General features: G+C 38.4%; 1 protein-coding gene across 7 annotated transcripts in view; it reads left to right on the top strand.

Annotated features, from left to right (window-relative positions):
- The window catches only part of MYZAP (myocardial zonula adherens protein), a 78,760-nt gene that overhangs the window by 38,813 nt on the left and 18,959 nt on the right, over nt 1-20,988 (top strand). For all 7 annotated transcript variants that reach the window (XM_075505920.1, XM_075505914.1, XM_075505915.1 and 4 more), the window contains 6 exons: nt 1,103-1,216; nt 2,088-2,240; nt 5,160-5,285; nt 6,156-6,284; nt 8,475-8,560; nt 11,928-12,033. In XM_075505920.1, coding sequence (XP_075362035.1) covers nt 1,103-1,216; nt 2,088-2,240; nt 5,160-5,285; nt 6,156-6,284; nt 8,475-8,560; nt 11,928-12,033 — 714 coding nt within the window. The remainder of the gene's footprint in view (nt 1-1,102; nt 1,217-2,087; nt 2,241-5,159; nt 5,286-6,155; nt 6,285-8,474; nt 8,561-11,927; nt 12,034-20,988) is intronic.

The raw sequence follows: 20,988 nt of genomic DNA, 5'->3' as shown, positions 1-20,988 counted from the left end.
TTACGTGACTACCATCTTTCATGCTATTTGGGGATCCTGTTTAAAATCCTTTATATGCTCTTTGCTTCAGCTTTGAATCACTATGCTTTTTTCCCCATCAATTTCCAGGGCTACATTTTGTTCATAAAGTTTGTTTGAAGTTTGTACTTCCAATATCCTGCCTTGACAGTATGCTTCTTCACACAAGTTCTTATCTTGTAACTTTCTTAATCCATCCAAAGCATTGCTGCTTTTGTTTATTTGTTTGTTTTTACATGAGCACAGGTTTATATAGGGTTAACAGTAACTACTTGACTTCTGCTCCCTATGCTGACCTAATCTGTGTATGACTTGGTTACTAAACACTAATTGTTCTCCATGTCAGTCCCTAGTGTTCCTATGCTTTTATCAAGTAACAAATCTGGTCCATCTAAGAATGTGAGTTGGGCTGGCCTCCATTAGTAATGTTTTTTTTTCTCTTTATTATTGGATGCACACTGTTTGGGTTTTGGTCTCTTCTTAAATGATGTAATTTTGTGTCGTCCCTCCCCTCCCCCCCGGTTTTGAGCATGTGTGTGTACATAACAGAAGATGACAAATTTTCACACAACAAAGCGCTCTGCTGACTTTTCCTACCTGCTTCATATTGTTTCATCCTTAAGTCGTCTTGATGTTGCTTCTTTATGTACCTGATTAGTCAGTTCCTTCTTAATTAAGGCTATTCTACAGTTCACCCAAACTGTTCTAGATTTCCTCATTTCTTGCATTCTTCTGCTTTTCACTCTGACTTTTTACAATCTGCCCACTCTGTGTATATAAACTTTCCGAACAGACATCTCCCAAGTGTCCTCTTGTCCTTTCAAAAACAACAGCTTTTACAGTGATTACAGACTAGCAATAAACATAGATACTTGTGCTGTATTTCTGTTAGCATATTTGGATTCTAAGTTTTTTTTTGTTTGTTTCTGAGGTGCAAGAATATGGTTTGAGGCCTGTATATTTTAAGCATCCTAGTACTGTGAAAATTAACCATGGGGTCTTTCTCTTCTGTAGCTCCCTTTGAAAGAATAGGTAAACTTGATCATTATTCTATATAAAACTTTTTTTTTTTTTTCCTGCTCAGGTGACAAATGCTCATCAGGAATCCTTAGAGAATCATGTGCGAGTGCAGGCTGCAGCCTTAGATAGCTTTAGTGAAATGAACAGCTCCTTGACATCAGCATCAATAGACTTGCAGGTACATTTTAATAGCTGTTTCACAGCTGACAACTGCCTTTTCTGACATGGATTTAAAAGCTTACATAAAACATGGATGAAAAACATAGATTCTAACACTAAACAAGCCCATAAAGTACTGTCTTGGATATCTAAGGCAGCTAATTTAGGAAACTAAGAAAAAAAATTCCAACACCTGTGTTTTTTAAAAACCTGTTAAAAATAGTGTACAATAAAGAGATACTGATCTGCAGCAGACTAATGCCATTAGTCATGTCTCTACGAAATATCTAAGGTGAAAATGTGATTTGTTCTGTGTTGTGCAAAACAGTACATCTCCTGGCTTATTCCTACCTTCACTGGTTAACAGAAATGGAAGTGGCATGTTTGGATGCTAAACACTTATGAGACTTTACATACCTGTGAAATGTAGGGGGAGGGAGAACGTGGGAATGAATTTTCTGTTTTAAAGACTTCCAAATTCCCACGTATCTGAGCTGAACAACTTAACGTTCCTGCTTTCTTGTATGTCACAGTTCTTATCAGTCTAATGCATTTAATATGTATAGCATGGCCCTTGGAGAGCAGAAAGAAGGATTGTTGGGAGTAGCATTCATACTGAAATGTATCCATGTTCCTTTCTTTTTTTTATAGAGTTCCAGGACTTGATTTCACTGAGAATGTCCCACATGGAAATACCTTATAACAAACTAAAGAAAACAAAAGCCATAATTTTAAATGTTAAAACTTGCCAAACCGTTCACACTGCATTGACACATCAGGAAACTCTTAAATGTTCTGTCTATTCCGTAATCTCTTGATATTAGTTCATCAAATTATTTGTGATTTTTTTTTTTTTTTTTTTTAATATATGGTTTGCCTCTTTCTTCTAGAAAACTCTAGTGGATGTTACATTGGAGAACACTGATATAAGGGAACAAATAAGGAATTTAAAACATACACATGAGCAATCTATGGAAAAGCTGAGAGAGAAGCAAAAGCAACTGGAAACAGCACAAATTGAAAATCAGTTACTGAAATTAAAGGTGCGGTATATAAACTCCTATAAAAATATTGCACAGTAAGGACATTAGGAGTATGTTAAGTGAATTCCTTGGCCTTATTTGTAAAGGGTTCTTCATTCTTCATGCCTTCATCATTCCCTAGAGCTGACATATTCCTGTGAATCAATACTGTTTTAATAACAAAGAATATCAGCTGGCAACAGTCAGTCTTTCCATGACATGGGATTACCATTCAGGGATGTTGGCAGGTGAAAATTCAAACCATTAAATGGTTATTAGTGTCCATTGCTGTAAGTAAAAGAATATTATAACTCTACACTGTGCCATAAGGATTTCTTGATGTTGGATTTGTTTATTTGGTATTGCACAATTTTTAATAGGTAATCTGTTAAATCTTATGAGCATATGGTCAGCAGATCCGTGCTGTAACAGCAAGTGTCTTGGAAAGAGAATTAAGCTATTTCTTTCAGAGAAATGCAAGGGAATAAAATGCAAACTGGAAGGTTTTATATGCCAGAAAGCTTGACTGTTTTCTCCCCTCATCTGCCAAATGTTCCTTTAATCTCATTTTAAAAAAAACAAACAAAAACAAAAAAAACCCCACAAACCCTCTCTTCTGGAAACCTTTGTCCCTCAAAATTGCTCAAAATAGACTAATTTGGATATAGTACTGTATCAGAATTTGTCACTGTGAAATTAAGGTGACTGGTTTATTCAATGCTTAATTTTGTCAGAGAAGATGTTTCTTTTTTGCGCTCTAGTGACTTGCATTCATGCTTAATGATGAATGGTTAAAAGAGAAAACATTAACATAAGTGTATTTCAACTTACAATTCATGTTCTAGTTTCCTCTCACAGTGAAGCTTTCCAGGCTATAAAAGTAGTGGCATTTTTACCTGCTATTGTCAGCAGGAAATAAAAAGAGGGAAAAACCAATTAAAAGAAGAGAGCAAAGTTGATGCAATTAAGATTTCAAAACAGAAATTTGGACTTTACTATAATCTTAAGGACATGCACCAACAAGTCAGGGAAAGGTATGTTTGCTTCTAAGGGCAGAGAACCACAGGTTAAGTCCCAGTTCAGCTGAATGCTTAAGGATTTGCTTATCTTCAAGCATGTCAAGGTCTGCAGAATATATGCCCTGCCTTAACGAGGAAAAAGTTTAAATTTGGCCCTCGAAGTTGCAGTTCTATTACAAAGTTAGTGGATAAAATACCTCATTGCTGTCTTTGAAAGTTAAACATAAAATTGTGTATCAAAGATGCCAGGACATCTGGGATTTAATTCCAAGGGTGAATGTAAGAGGATGGTGTGGAATCTGGGAGGTTAGCAGTTGAAAAGCAGTAACTACTGTATGCCATGATTATTTTCTGGGTAGGAGAACACACCCATGTAGCTTATCAAGTAGGTTCGGTTTATTCATACAATCATGACAATAATTGAGGATGGAGACGTTGCTTAAGAGTACTATAACAGATGCCCTGACGGGTCTGCCTTTTTATGCTTGTTTTTCTCTCCTCATTGCTCAAGCTATAAGCAAAGGAATGATGGAGAGACAGTGCCAGAGATTATATTCCAGTTCAGTGTACCTTAAGGACTCTGGGTTTTGATTGTTGGCTTTTTCTGAATGATATGATTCTTTCAGGCTTCCTGAAATGTGGAAGGTTTTGTGTTGTACTGAAACTTAATTTAACTCCAGTCCCTCTCACAAAGTGCAGGTTACTACCCCTGCCCCAGTGTTGGTCGAGGTGAGATGCCAAATGGGCCAACTGCAGTACAACTGGAGTCCTTCAGAGCTCAGTCCCTTTTCAAAGGATGAAATACACTGTTGTTATCCTACAGGGTAGTAAAACAGCTTATTCCCACCATGCAAGATAAACACAAGGGTTTAATAAATCTTTCAATGCTTGAAATGAAAAAGAAAAAAAACCCAAACCCCAAAACCTTAATCATCAGAACCAGGTATTTTGTAGCTGTGTAAACTGTAGTGATCAGCAGGGAACACTTTATTCTTCTCCCAGATGACAGTATATTCGTCCTCTTCCTGGCATTTTTGGAGCACCCACAGCATTTCACTATAACCTTGTCTGATTTATAGCATCTCTAGTAAGTGAACTAAGTCCTGGACTAGCTATTTTACTTTGCTGTTATTGAGGTTTATGGCGTAGGGGGGGGTTAAGCTGTGAATATCCTATCTGGTGTTTAATCACTGAGGGTGTGGTTCAGTCAGTGTTTTGAGCCGACATAAGGGGGAAATCCTGTCCCTGAATAACCATTCCTGCCCTCTTCCCTGTAGCAGTAGTAAAGTTTCTGGTCCTGTGGTTAAAAATTAACCCTTCCACACCCGTGAGTATATTAATTTTAAGTCTGATTGTTTCCTGATCTGCTTTGCTCCATGGTCACCCCAGTTCTTGTGCCTACACAAAGAGCAGTATGTGAAAAAGTGAGAGAGAGAGGGTACAGCTGTGTCTTCTAGTTAACAACACATACTTAGGTCCAGCTTGAAGTAATTATTGCTTTGAGCGTTCATGGTCATTTAGAAGCAGGAGTTGTCTAGACCATCTCTAATCTATGCTTCTGTAAAATGGGGGGAGACAATGGGGAAACAATGGGGAAGCAAACCAAGTGACTTGGAGGCTGTTATGGAAGGGCTCAGTAAAGAGGCATAGCCTGGTCTTGCATAAGCAATGACTAGTTAAATTCAGACAACATGAAACGTGATGAAACGGTAACTTCTACAAATTTGAATGACTTGCATACTGGCAGAGTGTTGTAAATGGTCTTGATGCAAATGAAAATCTGCTTCAGCAGCGTCAAACAAGGTGGAGCTGAAGTTCAAAGTGTTATTCTCACATCATGTGAACTCCATTTCTCCTGCTGCCAGCAGTACTATACTGACTGATGGGTCAACTGTGACTTTCAGCCTTTCCCCTCTTATAGGTGGAATCATCGCAAGAAGCCAATGCTGAAGTCATGAGAGAGATGACAAGAAAACTGTATAGTCAATATGAGGAAAAAATGCGAGAAGAGGAGCAGAAACATAAAGCTGAGAAAGAAATCCTCCTAGTATGTATAACCAGTCTGTAAGAGTGGTGCTTAGCTTGGGTGTCATTTCTCAGTCACTGAATACTCCACAGTTTACATGTGCTCCTTCACTCCTGTCTCTGTGACTAGTCATATCACAGTTACTAAGCTTTCCAAGCTTTTGGGGTTGTAGGGCTGAGAAAAGAATGTGTTCAAAACACAGTAACTGTACTGATAATGTAGATTTCAAAATTTGAAATGGAGTAAGTTGGTTTTTTTAACTTCTGATTCTCTAAAAAAAAAGGAAAATAAAACGTCCGATTTTAGTGATAGTTTAAGAAGGGGAGGGGGAACAACTTCACTGGACACTACTGGAGCAAGAACTCTTCCTGTCCCCTGGATTCCCTCCACCCCAAGTAAAACCTTTCTGTGAGCAGTTTGTCATTGCATTTTTCTAACTGATAAAGATAGATAATGACTGAAGGTAGAATTCCCCAGTCTCTTTCTATTCATATTGGTTTATATGTGAGGAAAGTACAAAGCTGAACGTAGCAAACTTTGGTGTTTAAAATGCTATCTTCTGCAACAGCATGTTTTTCTTATGCTTTTACTTCATGGCATCCTCAGAAGGGAAAACAAATATCTAAGAAATGGGTAAAAGTTTTTCTCAGATTTTCATAATGAAGCTTTACAAATACCTATGCACTTCAAAGTGCCCCAAATCTTTTGTTCTATACAATTCACATTTAGGGTCACAACTCTTCCAGACTTCTGGGCAGGTGTAGTGAAAACCTTTGAGCTCTGCTTAAAAGCTATTAGCCTGGCTCTATGGCCTAAAAAAAAAAAAAAAAAAAAAAAAATCCTCATTAATATATTTTATGTTAATGTGACTGTAAATGTTCTTGTTTGAAGGAGGAAACGAATCGGCTTCTGAAGGCTATTGAAGAGGCAAATAAGAAGATGCAGATTACAGAAACAAGCATACAGGAAAAAGATCAGAGAATTGGTGAGCTCGACCGGCTGATTGAACGCATGGAAGAGGTATGAGAGTTAGTTGATTGCCGCCTTTAAAGGAAATGCAGAAGTGCATGGAGGAAATTTGATTCTTTTTTTTTTTTTTTTTTATTTGCTGCTCAGTACCCTGCCCAGTGACATACCATTGCTGTTTGCACCTTACTTAGTTATTGTGTCCATATAAGTAAATGGACCTGGACTACCATAGAGACACTGTGATTAAGTGGTTCTTCTATCTTTCTAGTGGTCTTTAGTCAGGGCTGCCTAAGGTGTCAAAATTTACTTACTAAATTAACCATTATTTTAAAGAATGGTTTAAAAAGACCATTCTGTCTTCCTTCAGTGTGCACGGTCTCCTAAGCCTAATGAAGTAGTAATCATAAATGATCCAAAATCTCTTAGAAATGTTGTTGGTAGGTCCATTAAAATGTGGTTTTGTTAGGAATAGACCTTACTATTTAGCTATTTATAGTCCTGATTGGAATTATATCTCCAAATTTCTCCACATGTGGATGAAATGCTAAACTGAAAGCTTCAGACTAAAATGTTCTGAGGTTTTTTTGTGGGTATGTAGCAGCCACTTAATCTTCCATGCAGATATCTATCTTTTTTAGATTATGGCTCAGAATATTTTGAGGAGAGAAGAAAAAAATCATTTTTACTGCCTTTTAATCCAAACTTAGGTTCTTCCTTTCCAGCTAGCATTAAAAAACTTTTAGTTATTCCTCTCCCTGGCTAAATATTCCCTACCAAACTGTAAATGAGAACACGTTTTTGACAATTTACTTTTAAAGCTTTGAAACCAAAAATGCTTTGAGACATTTACCTCTTGTGGCACTGGCAGCACTACTGGAAAACTAATTGTAGCAGTTTTTGCATTGCTTCTTTTTATTTCCTGCTTTTCCTTCTCTTTTATGGACTTCACTCCAGGGGAAAACTCAGACTAGTAGTCAGATGATTATTATTTTAATGTATTGTTAAGTCTAAGAGTATCACAGTACCTCTCTTTACTTAGTACACTGCATCTGAATCTCATTTGTTGAACCTTTTCAGATATCTGTAAAAGCTTTGTATCTTCTGTCTCAAACAGTTACGGTGAAATTTCCTCTTTGTTTTCTGGTATCATTCACCTAACTAAGAATGAATGTTATTGTTTAGTCCTTAGGCTGAATAGTGTCACTCTGAACAGTGTAAGAGCAGCCCTTTCAAAAGACTCGAATGCTCTTGGATGTATTTTGGCATTTCTCATTTCATTCAATAGCAGGCATCTTGTTATCTTTAAAGATCTGTGCCTTGCTATCTAAAATACAGAAGCAGAGAGCATTCTAGTAAGTGGAGGGAATATGATCTTCTGTTCTTGTGAAATGTTTTTTCACCAACTTTAGTATAGTAAATACTTGTTACTGAGAAATAGATTTTTTATAAGCCAGTCTTGTTGGCTTGACTGCTTAGTCTAACATGCATTTGTATTGAGCCCCTTTTGTCTAATGCTTGCAAATCTATTGGTAGAATTAGTGATTACAGTGAGAAATCATTCAGCGTAATATGCCCCTTTAGTAGCTCCATTAACTTCATCTGGGCTTCAGCCTACAACTTATAAGTATTATGCAGTGAATAAAGGATTGCAATATAGTTCTTAAGTACAGATGAGTTCCTTCACATTGGTTATTTAATTTGCTCTTATCTGGCTGATACTTGCAGAGTAAAACTGAATGCCTCTTAAATTCCCATTAAAGTGGATAGCAGACTCCTCTGTTAATTTCTGTTGACCCAAGTCCTCATAGATCTTCACAAGCACTGTGCTGGTGGACACCTAAAAAATTAACAGGAATATTTTGGGGAAGAAAATAGAGCAATACCTATTATCTTAGCCTTGGATTGAGAGATCTTTTTGGAGGGATAACATGGAAAATTTGTCATTTATGTAGTTCAAGATTGTGATGACTCATCTTTTTATTCAAAAAATTCCATTTCAAGTACAACTGTACATCTTTGAATAGGAAATTGAAAACACTGATCTTATTTCCATGCATAGCTGGGAATTTGATTTTATTATTATGCATTCTGTGCTCCTTGACTATAGGAAATGCATGAATTTTGTTTAATCAGTTTCTATTTTAATTTCACAAATGATCTTTTGAATTGCAATGAAATATGCTTTGTGAAGTCTTTACATTTTGACATACGGAGAACTGAAGGATAACATTTCTTGTTTAGGAACGTCACCAGCTGCAAAAACAACTTGAACTAAATGAAATACAAATATCTGGAGCAAAATCTGAAAACAATTCTGACAGTGAAAGGTGAGATATGTCTTGTCTGTGGAACTTCTAGTGTTGTTAGGAAACTTTAGGGGTTGGTTGGTTTGTTTTTTGAAGACACCTGAATTTTACTTTTTCTAATTTAAAACTGCAGTCTGGTAGGGATTGTCCATCTGAATGTAAGTTTATTTACATATAAAATATCAAGAGGATTAATTTTTGCAACAAAAGCCACTTTCATGCATCTTCTGTGGTTTAAGCCCAGCCGGCAACCAAGCACCACACAGCCGCTTGCTCCCTCCACTCACAGTGGGATGGGGGAGCGAATCGGAAGAGTAAAAATGAGAAAACGCGTGGGTTGAGATAAAGACAGTTTAATAGGTAAAGCAAAAGCTGCGCACGCAAGCAAAGGAAAACAAGGAATTCCTTCACTACTTCCCATGGGCAGGCAGGTGTTCAGCCATCTCCAGGAAAGCAGGGCTCCATCACACGTTAACAGTTACTTGGGAAGACAAATGCCGTAACTCCAAATGTCCCTCCCTTCCTCCTTCTTCCTCCAGCTTTTAATTGCTGAGCATGGTGTCATATGGTATGGAATGTCTTTTTGGTCAGCTGGGGTCAGCTGTCCCAGCTGTGTCCCCTCCCAGCTTCTTGTGCCCCCCCCAGCCTACTCGCTGGCTGGGGTGGGGTGAGAAGCAGAAAAGGCCTTGACTCTGTGTAAGCACTGCTCAGCAATAATGAAAACATCCCTGTATTATCAACACTGTTTCCAGCACAAATCCAAAACATAGCCCCATACTAGCTACTACAGAAAAAATTAATTCTAACCCAGTCAAAACCAGCGCAGCATCTTTCTTGAAAAGTTGTTTGCAAACGTGCAGAGTACAATTTAGGTGGAACAAGTTGTGACATATTTATGGATTGGATTTTTCTTAAATCTGCATTCCCAAATTCAGCACAGTATGATCCTGACTATGAATACTTTCATTATCTCCTTTTAGACTGCTCAACACAAGTTTAAAATAAAAGACATTCTGTATCCTGTATTAAGCTGTAGGACATCCCCTTTGAAAAGATGAACTCTTGAAGAGAGCAAGAGGTTTGCATATCACTGCCAGAGGTGTCTTTTTTCCCTCTTATAAAAAAGAGGGGAAAGTGGGGAATATATTTGAGGCTTAGAGGGGCAGGTCTACACATGTGTTTCACATACGCACATGAACAAAATGAAGGTGTGGAAGAAATCTGTCATGTAGCATCACAGTGCAGAAATAAGCTATGAAGTTATTTGGGGAAAGTGAGGGTGATGTTATTGTCAGTGAGACCTCTGTGAATGGTTGCTCTTGAAAGCATGAGGCTTAGAAGAAAGATCTAGTGGTGTGGTGGCACCTGGATGTGTTGTTTCTGCCCACAGGTGGCATGTGCATCCATTACTACTTCTTTGAGACTGACAGAGCACAATGACCAGGCAAATGAAAGCTTCAAGCAAAGCCAGAGGCAAAGCTTCAAGAGAAATCTATCCAACACTGAAATAGCGTAACTGCCATTGGAGTGAAAATTGCATTTGCCACTCAAAGGTTTATATGACACTACTTGAGTGGCTAAAGATGAATTATAAGCAGAGACTCCATAATTGTACCTGATTACTACTTATATTTGTGTGGCAGAAATTCTGTGGCCAGACATTGAGTTTTAAGGTTTTGGCATCCCGCTGTTCAGTAGGAAGCATAAACATAAACAGAGGTCCCTGCCGAGAGCATCACACTGCCTAGTTGTATTGATCTGTGACCATCTTATCTGGTTTCGGGGTAATAACGTCTTTTCACAGCAGGCTGTTAAAATAATAATTTAAAGTGAACAGATGTCACATACAACATGGAATATGGAGATGAAAGATAATTGCTTTCTTCCTTTACCTCTGGATAACAGATACTCTTATTGCTTCAGTGAATCCTGCCCTGTCCACTCAGCATGAATGTTATGCTGCAGTAAAAAGGGTAAAGGCAATGTTCAGACAGGAATTTGTGCAATGGAAGCAAGCACACAGTTGCAATCTATGCAATGCAAGCAATGAATCTGTGTTCAGATGTTGAAGTCTGTTCTTAAGTTCTCTTTACCTGTCTGTACCCAATCAGACACTTGAGCTCCACCTGAGGAAGGACCTCTGTTCCATTGCTCCGTTGCTATCTGTGCTTAAAATTCTGAACCTTTCAATGAGAGACCAAATATGTGTTACAATTGCCATCAAAATGTAAATTGCGGTTTTGTGAGACCTTAATATGCAGGATTGGAAAACCTGCAGCAATGCCTTGATTTTTTGAGTCCTTGTCAAAGTGCTGCAGTTACAGTTCTGTAGAGTACTTCACTGTTAATAGAGACTCTTTCTGGGAGGAAACAGCATTCAATTCAGTCATTCATTGGAATCATGTCATACAGTTTGCCATCTGCTGCTTTGCCTTAGAATGGTTATTCTATTTGCAGCTTCAATAGTTTCTTCTGCTGTGCACTGACCAAGATGAAAAAAGCCTTTTTGTTTTTGAATCCCCTCCTCCACTTCTCGGATTCTGTCCAGTCCTGAATCTAGGAGTACAGAAGTTTATTTTGTAAGCAAGAGATTGCTTTCTTTGAAGAATTTCAAGAATTGTACATTCAGATAAAAATGGAGGCTCCCATGGCCAACATGCCAAAATCTTATTAAAAAGCTTCCCTCCCGTTTCTTTGCATATTCTAAAACTACTTTTCTGGCAAGCTTTTAAACCAACTTGAGGCAGGAGTTCTGTGGGTGTTCAATTTCTGTGTTAGACAGATTTGAAGAAACGCAGAATATTTCTAAAGAATCATACATACAGACTTAAAACATCCACAACAATTCCTGCTGACTGTTGATGAGTTAATACTACTCCAGTTAGCATTCTGCTACTGTTGGCAACTATGCCAAATCCCTGACTCAAGGCTTCCCTGTAGTAGGAGAGCTTTTAAAGGATGCCAGCAGATGTGCTTCCTGGCTTTTACTTAGTATGTATTTCCAAAAAGTTTGCAGGTGGTAATAAGTCAGGATAAATGTGTGTTTCTGATGATAAAGAGCTAGTTGTCTAAATGCTTTTCACTTCGAGGAAAACCAGACATCTTAAGGAGATGAGCTTTGTCACATTGTTTAATTGTCAGCACTTCAGGCTCTGAGTAAGCACGTCAGTATGCAAGACAAAGGTGTTAACTTGGGTGGAAACAGCCACTCTGACTAAAAGACTACTATTAAAATGTACTTTGGACAAATTGACAGCTGTCAGTGGAATTTGACTTGCCTACCTCTTGACCTAGTCTTCCTGATGTATGGTGGGATTATGGGGGTTGTTCTTGTCTTGCTTATACTGCATAGCTCCCCACTTACATGCTTAATTCTTCCATGTCCTAGGTCACAGCATTTGGAGGAGGTAGCAGCTAGCCTAAGAGAGCGAATCAAACATCTGGATGATATGGTCCACTGCCAACAGAAGAAAGTCAAGCACATGGTTGAAGAGGTGAGATCTAGTAAAACTATTATGAATCTTTTGGGAACACTGATTCTTTTAGTACATAATCCAAAGAGAGCTCTGTTCTGTGGAAGAGACAAACACGGTGGAAGATGAGTTAAGCATCTGGAGCTAGTGAAGCAGAAAGACTAGGTGAAAGCAGTTTAATCCAGTGGCTGTGGGTTATATCTGTGATCTTTAGGCTGACGCTAATTCTGGGACACTTCATGGTAGTCCAGGGAACACAACATACAACTTGTAACTTAATTTGAAGCATTCAGAGGGTAACTGCAGAAACAATGCAGACTAGTCATTGAGGGTCTCCTTCCTGTTCAGAAGTGGAAGGCAAAAACTGCCCTTTGGGTTTTTTTATATCATTCCTCACAGAAATAGGGGGGCAAACACAGTTTTTCACCACTCATCTCTTTTACCCTGGTCTGGGACATCATCTTAGCTGATACAATTTCCTGTAAAATTTGAAGTGGCTTTCTGCTGGAAAGCTGGTTCAAGTTACAGGCTACCTACATGCCAAGAAACTGTTCAGCAGTCAGAAGGCTGTGATTGCAAACATTTCTGTTTCTCCAAGTGGATGAAAGAATGACATGGGAAATAGGTAAATTAAGTTTAAATTGCAGCTTTACAAAGCAGACTGACAGCATTATTACACTGAGCCTTGCTATTGCACAGAGGATAGGGATTCATGAAAGATCTTTTATTTGTATTTGGACATCACACATTCACAAAATCAAATATTTGGAAACCATTCTAACCTAAGGCATTCTTTCTGCATTCACAATGCACTATTATAGGATTTCTGATTAGACATGGATTTTTTCCATTTTTATCAAGGTGGTATTTTTATACATACATATATATATATATATATATGTATCTCTTATATTTTTATATATATATTTACCTATATCTGCTTTGTTTTATAAGACTCTGATGTAGCCCTGCTGTCTGATCAGATATGTGATACTAAGTGTCTTTTACACAGAGGGATGCAAAAGTATCTATCTCTTTGCATTAAAGTTCTTCTGTCAAATCATCAGTATAGAAGACTGGTATAAAGTCCTGAGGTTTTGTTTTTCTAGTTCAGCTTGCCATTTTCACTATTTTCAAGCATCGTAGCACGTGGTCTAAAACTGAGCTAACAATCTTTATACCGTGGTATTCTATTAAGGAAAACTTCTCTGATCTAATAATCCAATCCATCTAATTAATGGATTATGGGAAAAATTATTTAATCTGGTTTGTATCTCTGTAAACCAACCACCATATTATGATCCTTTTTTGTTCCAACCAAAAGTTCTAAAGGACTTGGCACTTTGTGATACATGTGGCAACCCAGATGATTCTAGTAATATATGAGGATGGTGGCCTAAAATTTGCCCTTTATTACTAAATACATTTTAAATTGCTCAGTGTAATTTGACCTCTAGTGGGCTGCATTGGTATAACAAATACTTTCATTTCCATGGGGTGTTTTTGCAAAAATGTGTATAAAGCTTGGGCCAATTATTTATTTCATAAATATTAGGTTTAATGGGTAAGTTTAGCTTGCTGATTGCTTGTAATGTATCTCTGCTGGTGCCTTCATATATACAGAAAGCCCCTCTAGATCTTCTGGTTATCCTATTTAACAAGTAGAATGTTAGATGACCAACTCACTAATTAGCTGTCAAATATGTCTACTTTTAATTGATGTCTGACTACCTGCTTTTCAAAATCAATTAAATCTCAGTACAAATCCTTGACTGCCATGTAGCCACAGGGAATATATTTTTGCGCTCTCCTTTAGTCCTCATGTGTTTTAGTTTTTCTTTTAATTGAGTTTCCTTGAGAACTGCATGAACACCTGTAGCTACATCTGTATTTTCACTAGTGAGCTAACTAAAGACTCCTGTAACAGAGGTTTGATCAGGTCAGATGGCAACAAACTTAATGTTTTTTTAATTTTATGCTATTCATGGTTTGTGTTTGTACTGCGTTTGAGGAAATATCTACAATATAGTTGGCATGCGCTATTTTAAACTGGACTCTTTTAATTAAAGGCCTAAAAATACTAGCTTTAATAGTACAGAGAAGAGTAGCTGTCCACCATGGGGGAAGCTAAAAAGCATTGCAGATGTGTATGCCCTGAGCTATCTACACATATGGTATTTTTCATGATTTTGTGTTCTTTTCTACATAAATATTAGAAAAGTATTTTTAGGCTCACTTTAAGCAACACTTACTAACTATGCCACAGAAGATGAGAAATCAGCAACAAAAATACTTCTTAAAAGGTAGGCTGTTGAAAAGGAATGCTATCTGAAACATCTGTTCTGGAGTGAAGTTAAAAACTAGGGAGCAGCAGCACTAAACATACTTTCTAGAGTAAATAGGGAAGATTTTGTAATTGCGCTACTATTTAAGTCCCAGAAAATGTGTTCATCAGGGTATATTTGAATGCACATCCTCTCTACATTAAATTTAACCGAATGTAGAATGTAATGGCTAGGAATACCTAGAAAAGCGTCATGAAAACCTGCCATGTTACTCATCTTGCAATACTTTCATGGCTGGTATCTGTAAAATAACATTCCATCTTAGGGTTTATGAGGGCATTATAATGATCGATAACTTGCATTTAAATAATACAATTCAGAAAGAAAGAATAATCAAAGCAGCTAGATAGCCTGCTTTCTGAAACGCTTAGCTTCTCTGTGGCACGAGAATAGACTGAGAACAGGCTAACCTGGGAAACTCAGAAGAGAAGTGGAAAGTAAATAGTCCAAATTATCAGCAGTGCTTTTGTTAGAAGCTGAAACAAAGCTACTGTATGAACTAGGTGAGAATGATGGCTAAGCCTATGCTTGCTTGACTACAGGATGAGCTTTATTTAGTATTAATCTTGGTATATTTGGACACAGATCTGAAGTATAAATGTGGGGTTTATTCTTTCCGTGTAAACCACAACGGGTTTATGCTGTTACCATCTCCAATTTAGACAAAGTGCAGCTACAGAAATGAACATCACTTCAAAGGGGTGCTGAACAAACAAGATATGCTGCTTCAAACTTATACGGAGAACTGTCAAAATTGACCAAGTACCGACATGAATCTGCTGGCTGAAAAAATCACAAAATAGATTGCTCTTCAGGCCTTTTTAGGGAAAGATGATGGATTACTTGCAAGTGACAGATGCAGGGCATTCTGTAGAAGAACAGCAAGCAGTCAGGAGGAAGTGAAAGAAAAGCTTTATAGTGGAGTTTTGTGATGCAGTAGGCAGCTCTAACACCTCCACTGCTGTTTTGATGGCATTTAAAAATGTGTTAGGAGGCTGTGGTCGGTACTAATCTAGGCATGCATGAAAGGGGATGCTGGCAGAGAAGCACCAAATGTAGGACGCCATGGAGGAAAAGAGTATTAAAGCCTTCCTTTTCACAGGATCTATCTTGTTGGTACTGAATGCAGTGGATGTGTGACCTGTGGAATTGAGCCCAGGCAGAGAAGGACAATCATAGTTCAGTATGCTTATACTCCTTAGCGAATAAATAATTCGCTTCTATTTTTTTTTTTTCTCTGAAAATAAATTCTTCCATCTTGGACATTAATAGAACCTTTTTCAACTTGACCTAGTCAGACCAGTCATAAATTAAATACGCATGGAAAATAACTTTCAGAAGAAAATAAATGGAAGAAAAAAAATGGAAGTTTGCTGGAGTCTGTGACCTTCAACCAACATCTCTGTGTGTGTTAGATCCCACACACACCCATTTTTTCAGTCTCGTAGGGATTCTCTGCTGTAAGAGCCAAGACTGCAGCCCATTAGAGCACCAGCTGAGCAGAAAGTTATCCTGCATATTCTTAAAGCCTCATGTTCTCATTAGAGAGAGACTGCAGATGATTTAAGGCTGACAGATTTATCCCTGTGTTGAACTTGTTTGTTAAATAAATCTATTTGTTACTAGCTTAGTGCAGTACATTTTACATCAGGTGCTGGCAGTTGGAAGTGCAGGACCTGCACTTGGCAGGTGTGTAGAAACCCAGCCCTTTTCTCAGACTATTTGTACATAGCTAGTCTTCAAAAAAAGAGTGAGAAGAGACAGATAGCCAGAGTGGGTCACCCAGAGCTCAGTGGTGAAATCAGTGAAAATTAATAATGGTAGACTTGATTAGCTGCCTTTTTTTTTTTTTTTTTTTTTTTTTTTAAAAGCCCTTGCCTTTGTAGCCATCTTAAAGTATGGCTGGGCAGAGAGAGACTTTCAAAGACAATCCAGGAAAAAGTCAGTTTGATCAGAGGAAGAATTTGCAGGGAGACTCACAGCGTGAAAGGTGGAAGCATGCAAACTTCAGGCCCTACCACTGAGGAGTTTCCAGTGCAGAGACAGAACTGGGCAGGCAGAGGCAGGCACAGAGGTGCTATGGGAGGGCATGGGAAGCTGCTACCACATTGTTTTTCAGGGTTGAAATTGCTGTTGTTCTGTGAGAGGGGTGAAAGCTTGTCTTTAAGTTTTCTATTAAATATGGTCAATCAGTTTATCCTGTCTGTGCCAGTGTAGGAGATGGAAGAGAGTTTAGTGTAAGATAAAGCTAAAAGTCTTCAAATGAAATACAAAACATTGATTTTAAATCAGCAACAAAAGTATTTCCTGGCTTGATCTCAATTTCAAACCTGGAGGGATTTAAGAGAGCTTTAGTTTTGAGATTTGTGCAATTGACATTGAAATGGATTGCAGTTTCATGGCACAATAAGCTTCTTTTATATGTAATATTGTTTCATTGTTGAGAAGCAGGAGAGGGAAGGAAATAAACATTTGCATTTTGTATGTAAGGCAAGTGGGTTGATGCAGATATAGGGAGCTGTTCTGAAGGGGACTGAGAAGAGAAAAGGATATTTGATTCCATTCCAAGAAATTATCTACAGAACTCAGATTTCACATGAAATTCCCCTAACTACTGAATTGAACTGTCTCTAGGTCATGGCCCATGAGCTGTTCTCCAGCTTTAGTCTCAGATTCGTTGGATAATAAATGGTGACCAAACACCAGGGAGAAGCTGTATCCTGTTCTGTTGTGGAAGATGCATGAAAGGACAAAGTGCTAATGAGCAAATGATATCCCAAATACAGAAGATACTTTGTATTGCACAAACGGGGAATAAAGAAGACATTTTCCCACCAAAGACTTAATAACCAGCTGAAAACTTCTGTATCAAGATACTCCAACTCCAGAAATATAGCAAAATATCCCAGTTTTAATATGGAAGTACAGTTTCAATTTTAGGTCAAGTAAAAGAAGCCACACAGAAGCACAGAGGATGAGAAGATGGAATTACCAGCCACAGACAGGTGCCAAATTTTTATTGACCAAAATCTGCATTGCATAGTACCTACAGTAAAAACAAAACAACAACAACAAAACACACAACAACAAATGTAGAAAGAGAAACCCACCTTGGGAGCCTGGAGGAAGAAGATAAGTGGCTGAACAGAAATAACTCGCCACTCCCCAATTCAAGTGTTTAGCATGCCTCAGTGGACTTGAGCAATGCAGTACATTGCTTATCTATTGGCAGAAGTAGAATCACTACTGGTGTTTGGTGAGAGTGTTTATACATGCATAGCATCAGCTCTTTCAGCTGGGAATTGCCTGGCCAAGTCATTAATTAGAAAACTTGCACATTACCAAGGTAGCTCTTAATAAGGTGGGTTGAACTGTTAGACAATGTGCCAATGTTTATAACTCATTAGGACATCTAGGCCCTGTGGGCCTGCTTTAGCAATAGGTGTACATCAAAGAGTGGTGTAATGTGTTCATACAGCTCGTTAGTTTAGGAAGGTCTCTAAGTTGGTGCATTAATTAAAGTCAATCAGTTGTTACTTTTTCTTAAAGTACAATGAGTTTTAAAATACAAAAAGTATTGAGGGGTCGCTCAAGTGATTTAAGGAGGATAAAAAAGCAAAGGTGCTCATTCCTATTTACTGTATTATGTTCCCTGCAAAAATTTCAACACTCTTGTGTAGCCTCTGATAAATACAACTTAAGGTCCAGTGAAATATTGGACTGAATAAAGTCTTGCTCTCCTTGTACAGCAATTACCTCTGAGAGTTCAGGCTGATGTTGCAATGCCTTGTTTTGTATCATATAGTATGTGTTTGTCCTGTGTTTAGTCATATTTATGACCAGTTTGTTCATGTGTCTGTATCAGTGTTACAGACGCCCAATCCATTAACGGTAGATTAATAAGGAAAATGCATGATACTTGAATAACATATAAAACTTAAATATATTAACACTGTCATGTTCTGATAAATATTTTAAACTAATGGATGATAATATCAAGTGGTAGATGTTGACTGAGTTTACCTAACAGCTGGATTTGTTCCAATCCAATAGATCACTGTGTATTTCAAGCCTCCAGAACTGTGTCTGAGTACACAGAATAAAATAAAGTTTGCTATTTCAGACTTTCTTTATAAAGGCTCTAAAATTGGACACAACTTTAATTCTCTCTTAAGATTCTTCTTCCTTCTGCTTTAATTGCTTTGTAATTCCCTTCTGACATCTTTGACTTCCCTTCTAATATCACTACTCGTATCGCTAGAATTTCTTTAGAGACTTTTGCTTTTAGGTCTCACGACTCTCCTCTTGACTGTTCTTCTTAGGTGTTCTATCCATGAGATCAATTTAATGCTGTTGACTCGTACATCTAGCTTTCCATCTTACTGAAGCAAAGTTTAGTTGCTTGGTGGAGCAACAGAAATTCAGAAGGGCAGCCCTTCTTAGAAAGTATTTAGACAGTCCATTCAAGTAGCATGACAATTTTGTTTGGTATTTGAGGAGATGTATTGGAGACTCTATAAGGTGCAGTAGTGAGAAAGAAACAGATCTTCATTGATGGAATAGACAAGAAGAACTGAATTTTCTGGGAGTTGCTACAAGATAAGGTGACAATCTGGAGGTTGAGGGAGTTTGAGAGAAATTACCTCAAGGTTTTAGAAGGAGGTAAAAGCATAGAGGTGGTAACAGCAATAGGACTGAATCAAGGAGGAGAGAGCTTGAAAAGAAGTGCTGTGGCCATATTAATCCTGAGCCAGTGCGTAAATTCAGGATGATTCACACTGCATGAGGGATCTTATGTGCTGATTCAGATCATTAGAAATTGCAGTGGGTATGTGAAATGCAAGCTGCACAGCCAACACAATCTGCAGGGAACTTCATGGATCCTGCCATGATGGGGAGAGATCAGGTGCCCTTCCTGTACCTGACAGCCAAATGCCAGGGATTGAAATGGGGTGGCCGAAGGGCTGAGCTCACATGCAGCCCACGGGGTTGGCCTCGTCGCCAGGCGCAGAGCTCCCGAGCAGCATGTGTGTACTGAGTGACTGAGCCAGGGAGCTCACCTCTCCTAGTTGTTACAGCACTGGGGGGAATGTGCTCTGCTCCCCAGCCCCTGGGATGGCCTAAGAGCACAGGATGCCCCTCAGTCACTGGCAGACCAGATAAATTCCAAACTGTAGCTTGGGCCTTGTAGCTCTTCCCTTCCCATTTTGGAATAGTCAGATGTCTCCCAACAGGAGAAGGAAAAGCAGGAGCAAAGAACACAGTGGGGTGGGGGAGGTAAGAGAGAATTAAGTGATAGGAAAAAGGGTGCTGGTGTTGCCCAGGGTTGCTAAATTCACATTTTTACTGCTAGCAGAACTGTTTTGAAAGGAATGAGTGGGTCATTAACGTAAAATGGTATTGCTAAGTAGGTTGCCTACTTAGCAAACAACCTAGGTTTGTTTGACTGCTTAATGTGGACATGAAGGTTGTAGAAATACTTGTATAAACGTGGAGGGGAAAGAATGGCTAGTCAGTCTAACAATGCAAATCAAGAGGTAAGTTCTAGGGAAAGTCTGTCTGGGCACTTCTAGAGAAGGTTGGAAGAGGAGAGGCTGAAGGATGTACCTGAATAGTGCTTGTAGAAAATGATGGAGAAATCGGAGAGGGTAGTTTGTGCAAAAGCCAGATTTGGGAGCAAGTTGCTGATTTGGCAGTGAGCCGAAATGCTAAAGTCTGCAGACACAGCAAGGATGAGGTAGATTGGGCATTGAGCAAAGAAAACATAGGAACATCTTGGTGATGATTTTGTCCTGGAGTCAGTCCAGAAGTGACTCAGATCCAAGAGTCAGTCCATGGAAGTTGAGTGTCTTTGGCTTGCACTGATTTGTTTCTGATGCTAGACTATTCTGGCCACCACTTGGGCACTCAGTTCAGTATTGTGTTTGACCTATCTTGCTTCTCCTCTCCTTCTCCTTACCTTATATTCAATCAAAAGTCAAAATCTATAGCTCTGTCACCTGCTAGTTGTTCTCTTGCTTTATGCAGCTCCTTGAAACAAAGACGCTCTCAAGACTTGGGTTTGTGCAATACAGGTTTATGGTGCTGTAAGTGCTATCTTATTTTAGTTTGCCATAACTAACTTCTTTATGGAAAAATCAAAATTGACATTAGGTAGCAAGGCATGAATTTTATTTTTGAAGTGCTTTTACCCAGTTCAGCATTATGATCCGGTGTTCTTGTTACATTCCTCTCTCAAAAGAAACCACCACTTTTACTTTATGCAATGTGACTTATATAAGTGTATTGAATTAAGGTTGCATTTTACTTAATATAGTAATATATTAATATAATTCCCTAAAGTTATTCCTGGTTTTCCTGGTTTCCTGTGACATATCCCCTCAAGGGTTAATCAAATCAGGTTTACTCACTCCTGGTACTAATGGCATAAGATAATGTGTATTCAAGTCCTTATGCAGTAAATAAACTTTTTTGTAGTAAACTACTCTGGTGGGATGTGTCATCTCTGTCAGGCCTGTGGGTAGTTTAAAGGTGTGTCATGACTTTGGAAGTTGTTTCAGCCCTTGGACTGCAGTAGCTGCTGAGACAACTAGTTGGCCATGTGTCTGGGGGTGCAGTGAGCCTGTATGAA

Source organism: Mycteria americana, chromosome 6, assembly GCF_035582795.1.
Source record: "Mycteria americana isolate JAX WOST 10 ecotype Jacksonville Zoo and Gardens chromosome 6, USCA_MyAme_1.0, whole genome shotgun sequence".
Classification (NCBI taxonomy): Eukaryota; Metazoa; Chordata; class Aves; order Ciconiiformes; family Ciconiidae; genus Mycteria; species Mycteria americana.
This window is presented reverse-complemented; position numbering and strand designations above follow the sequence as displayed.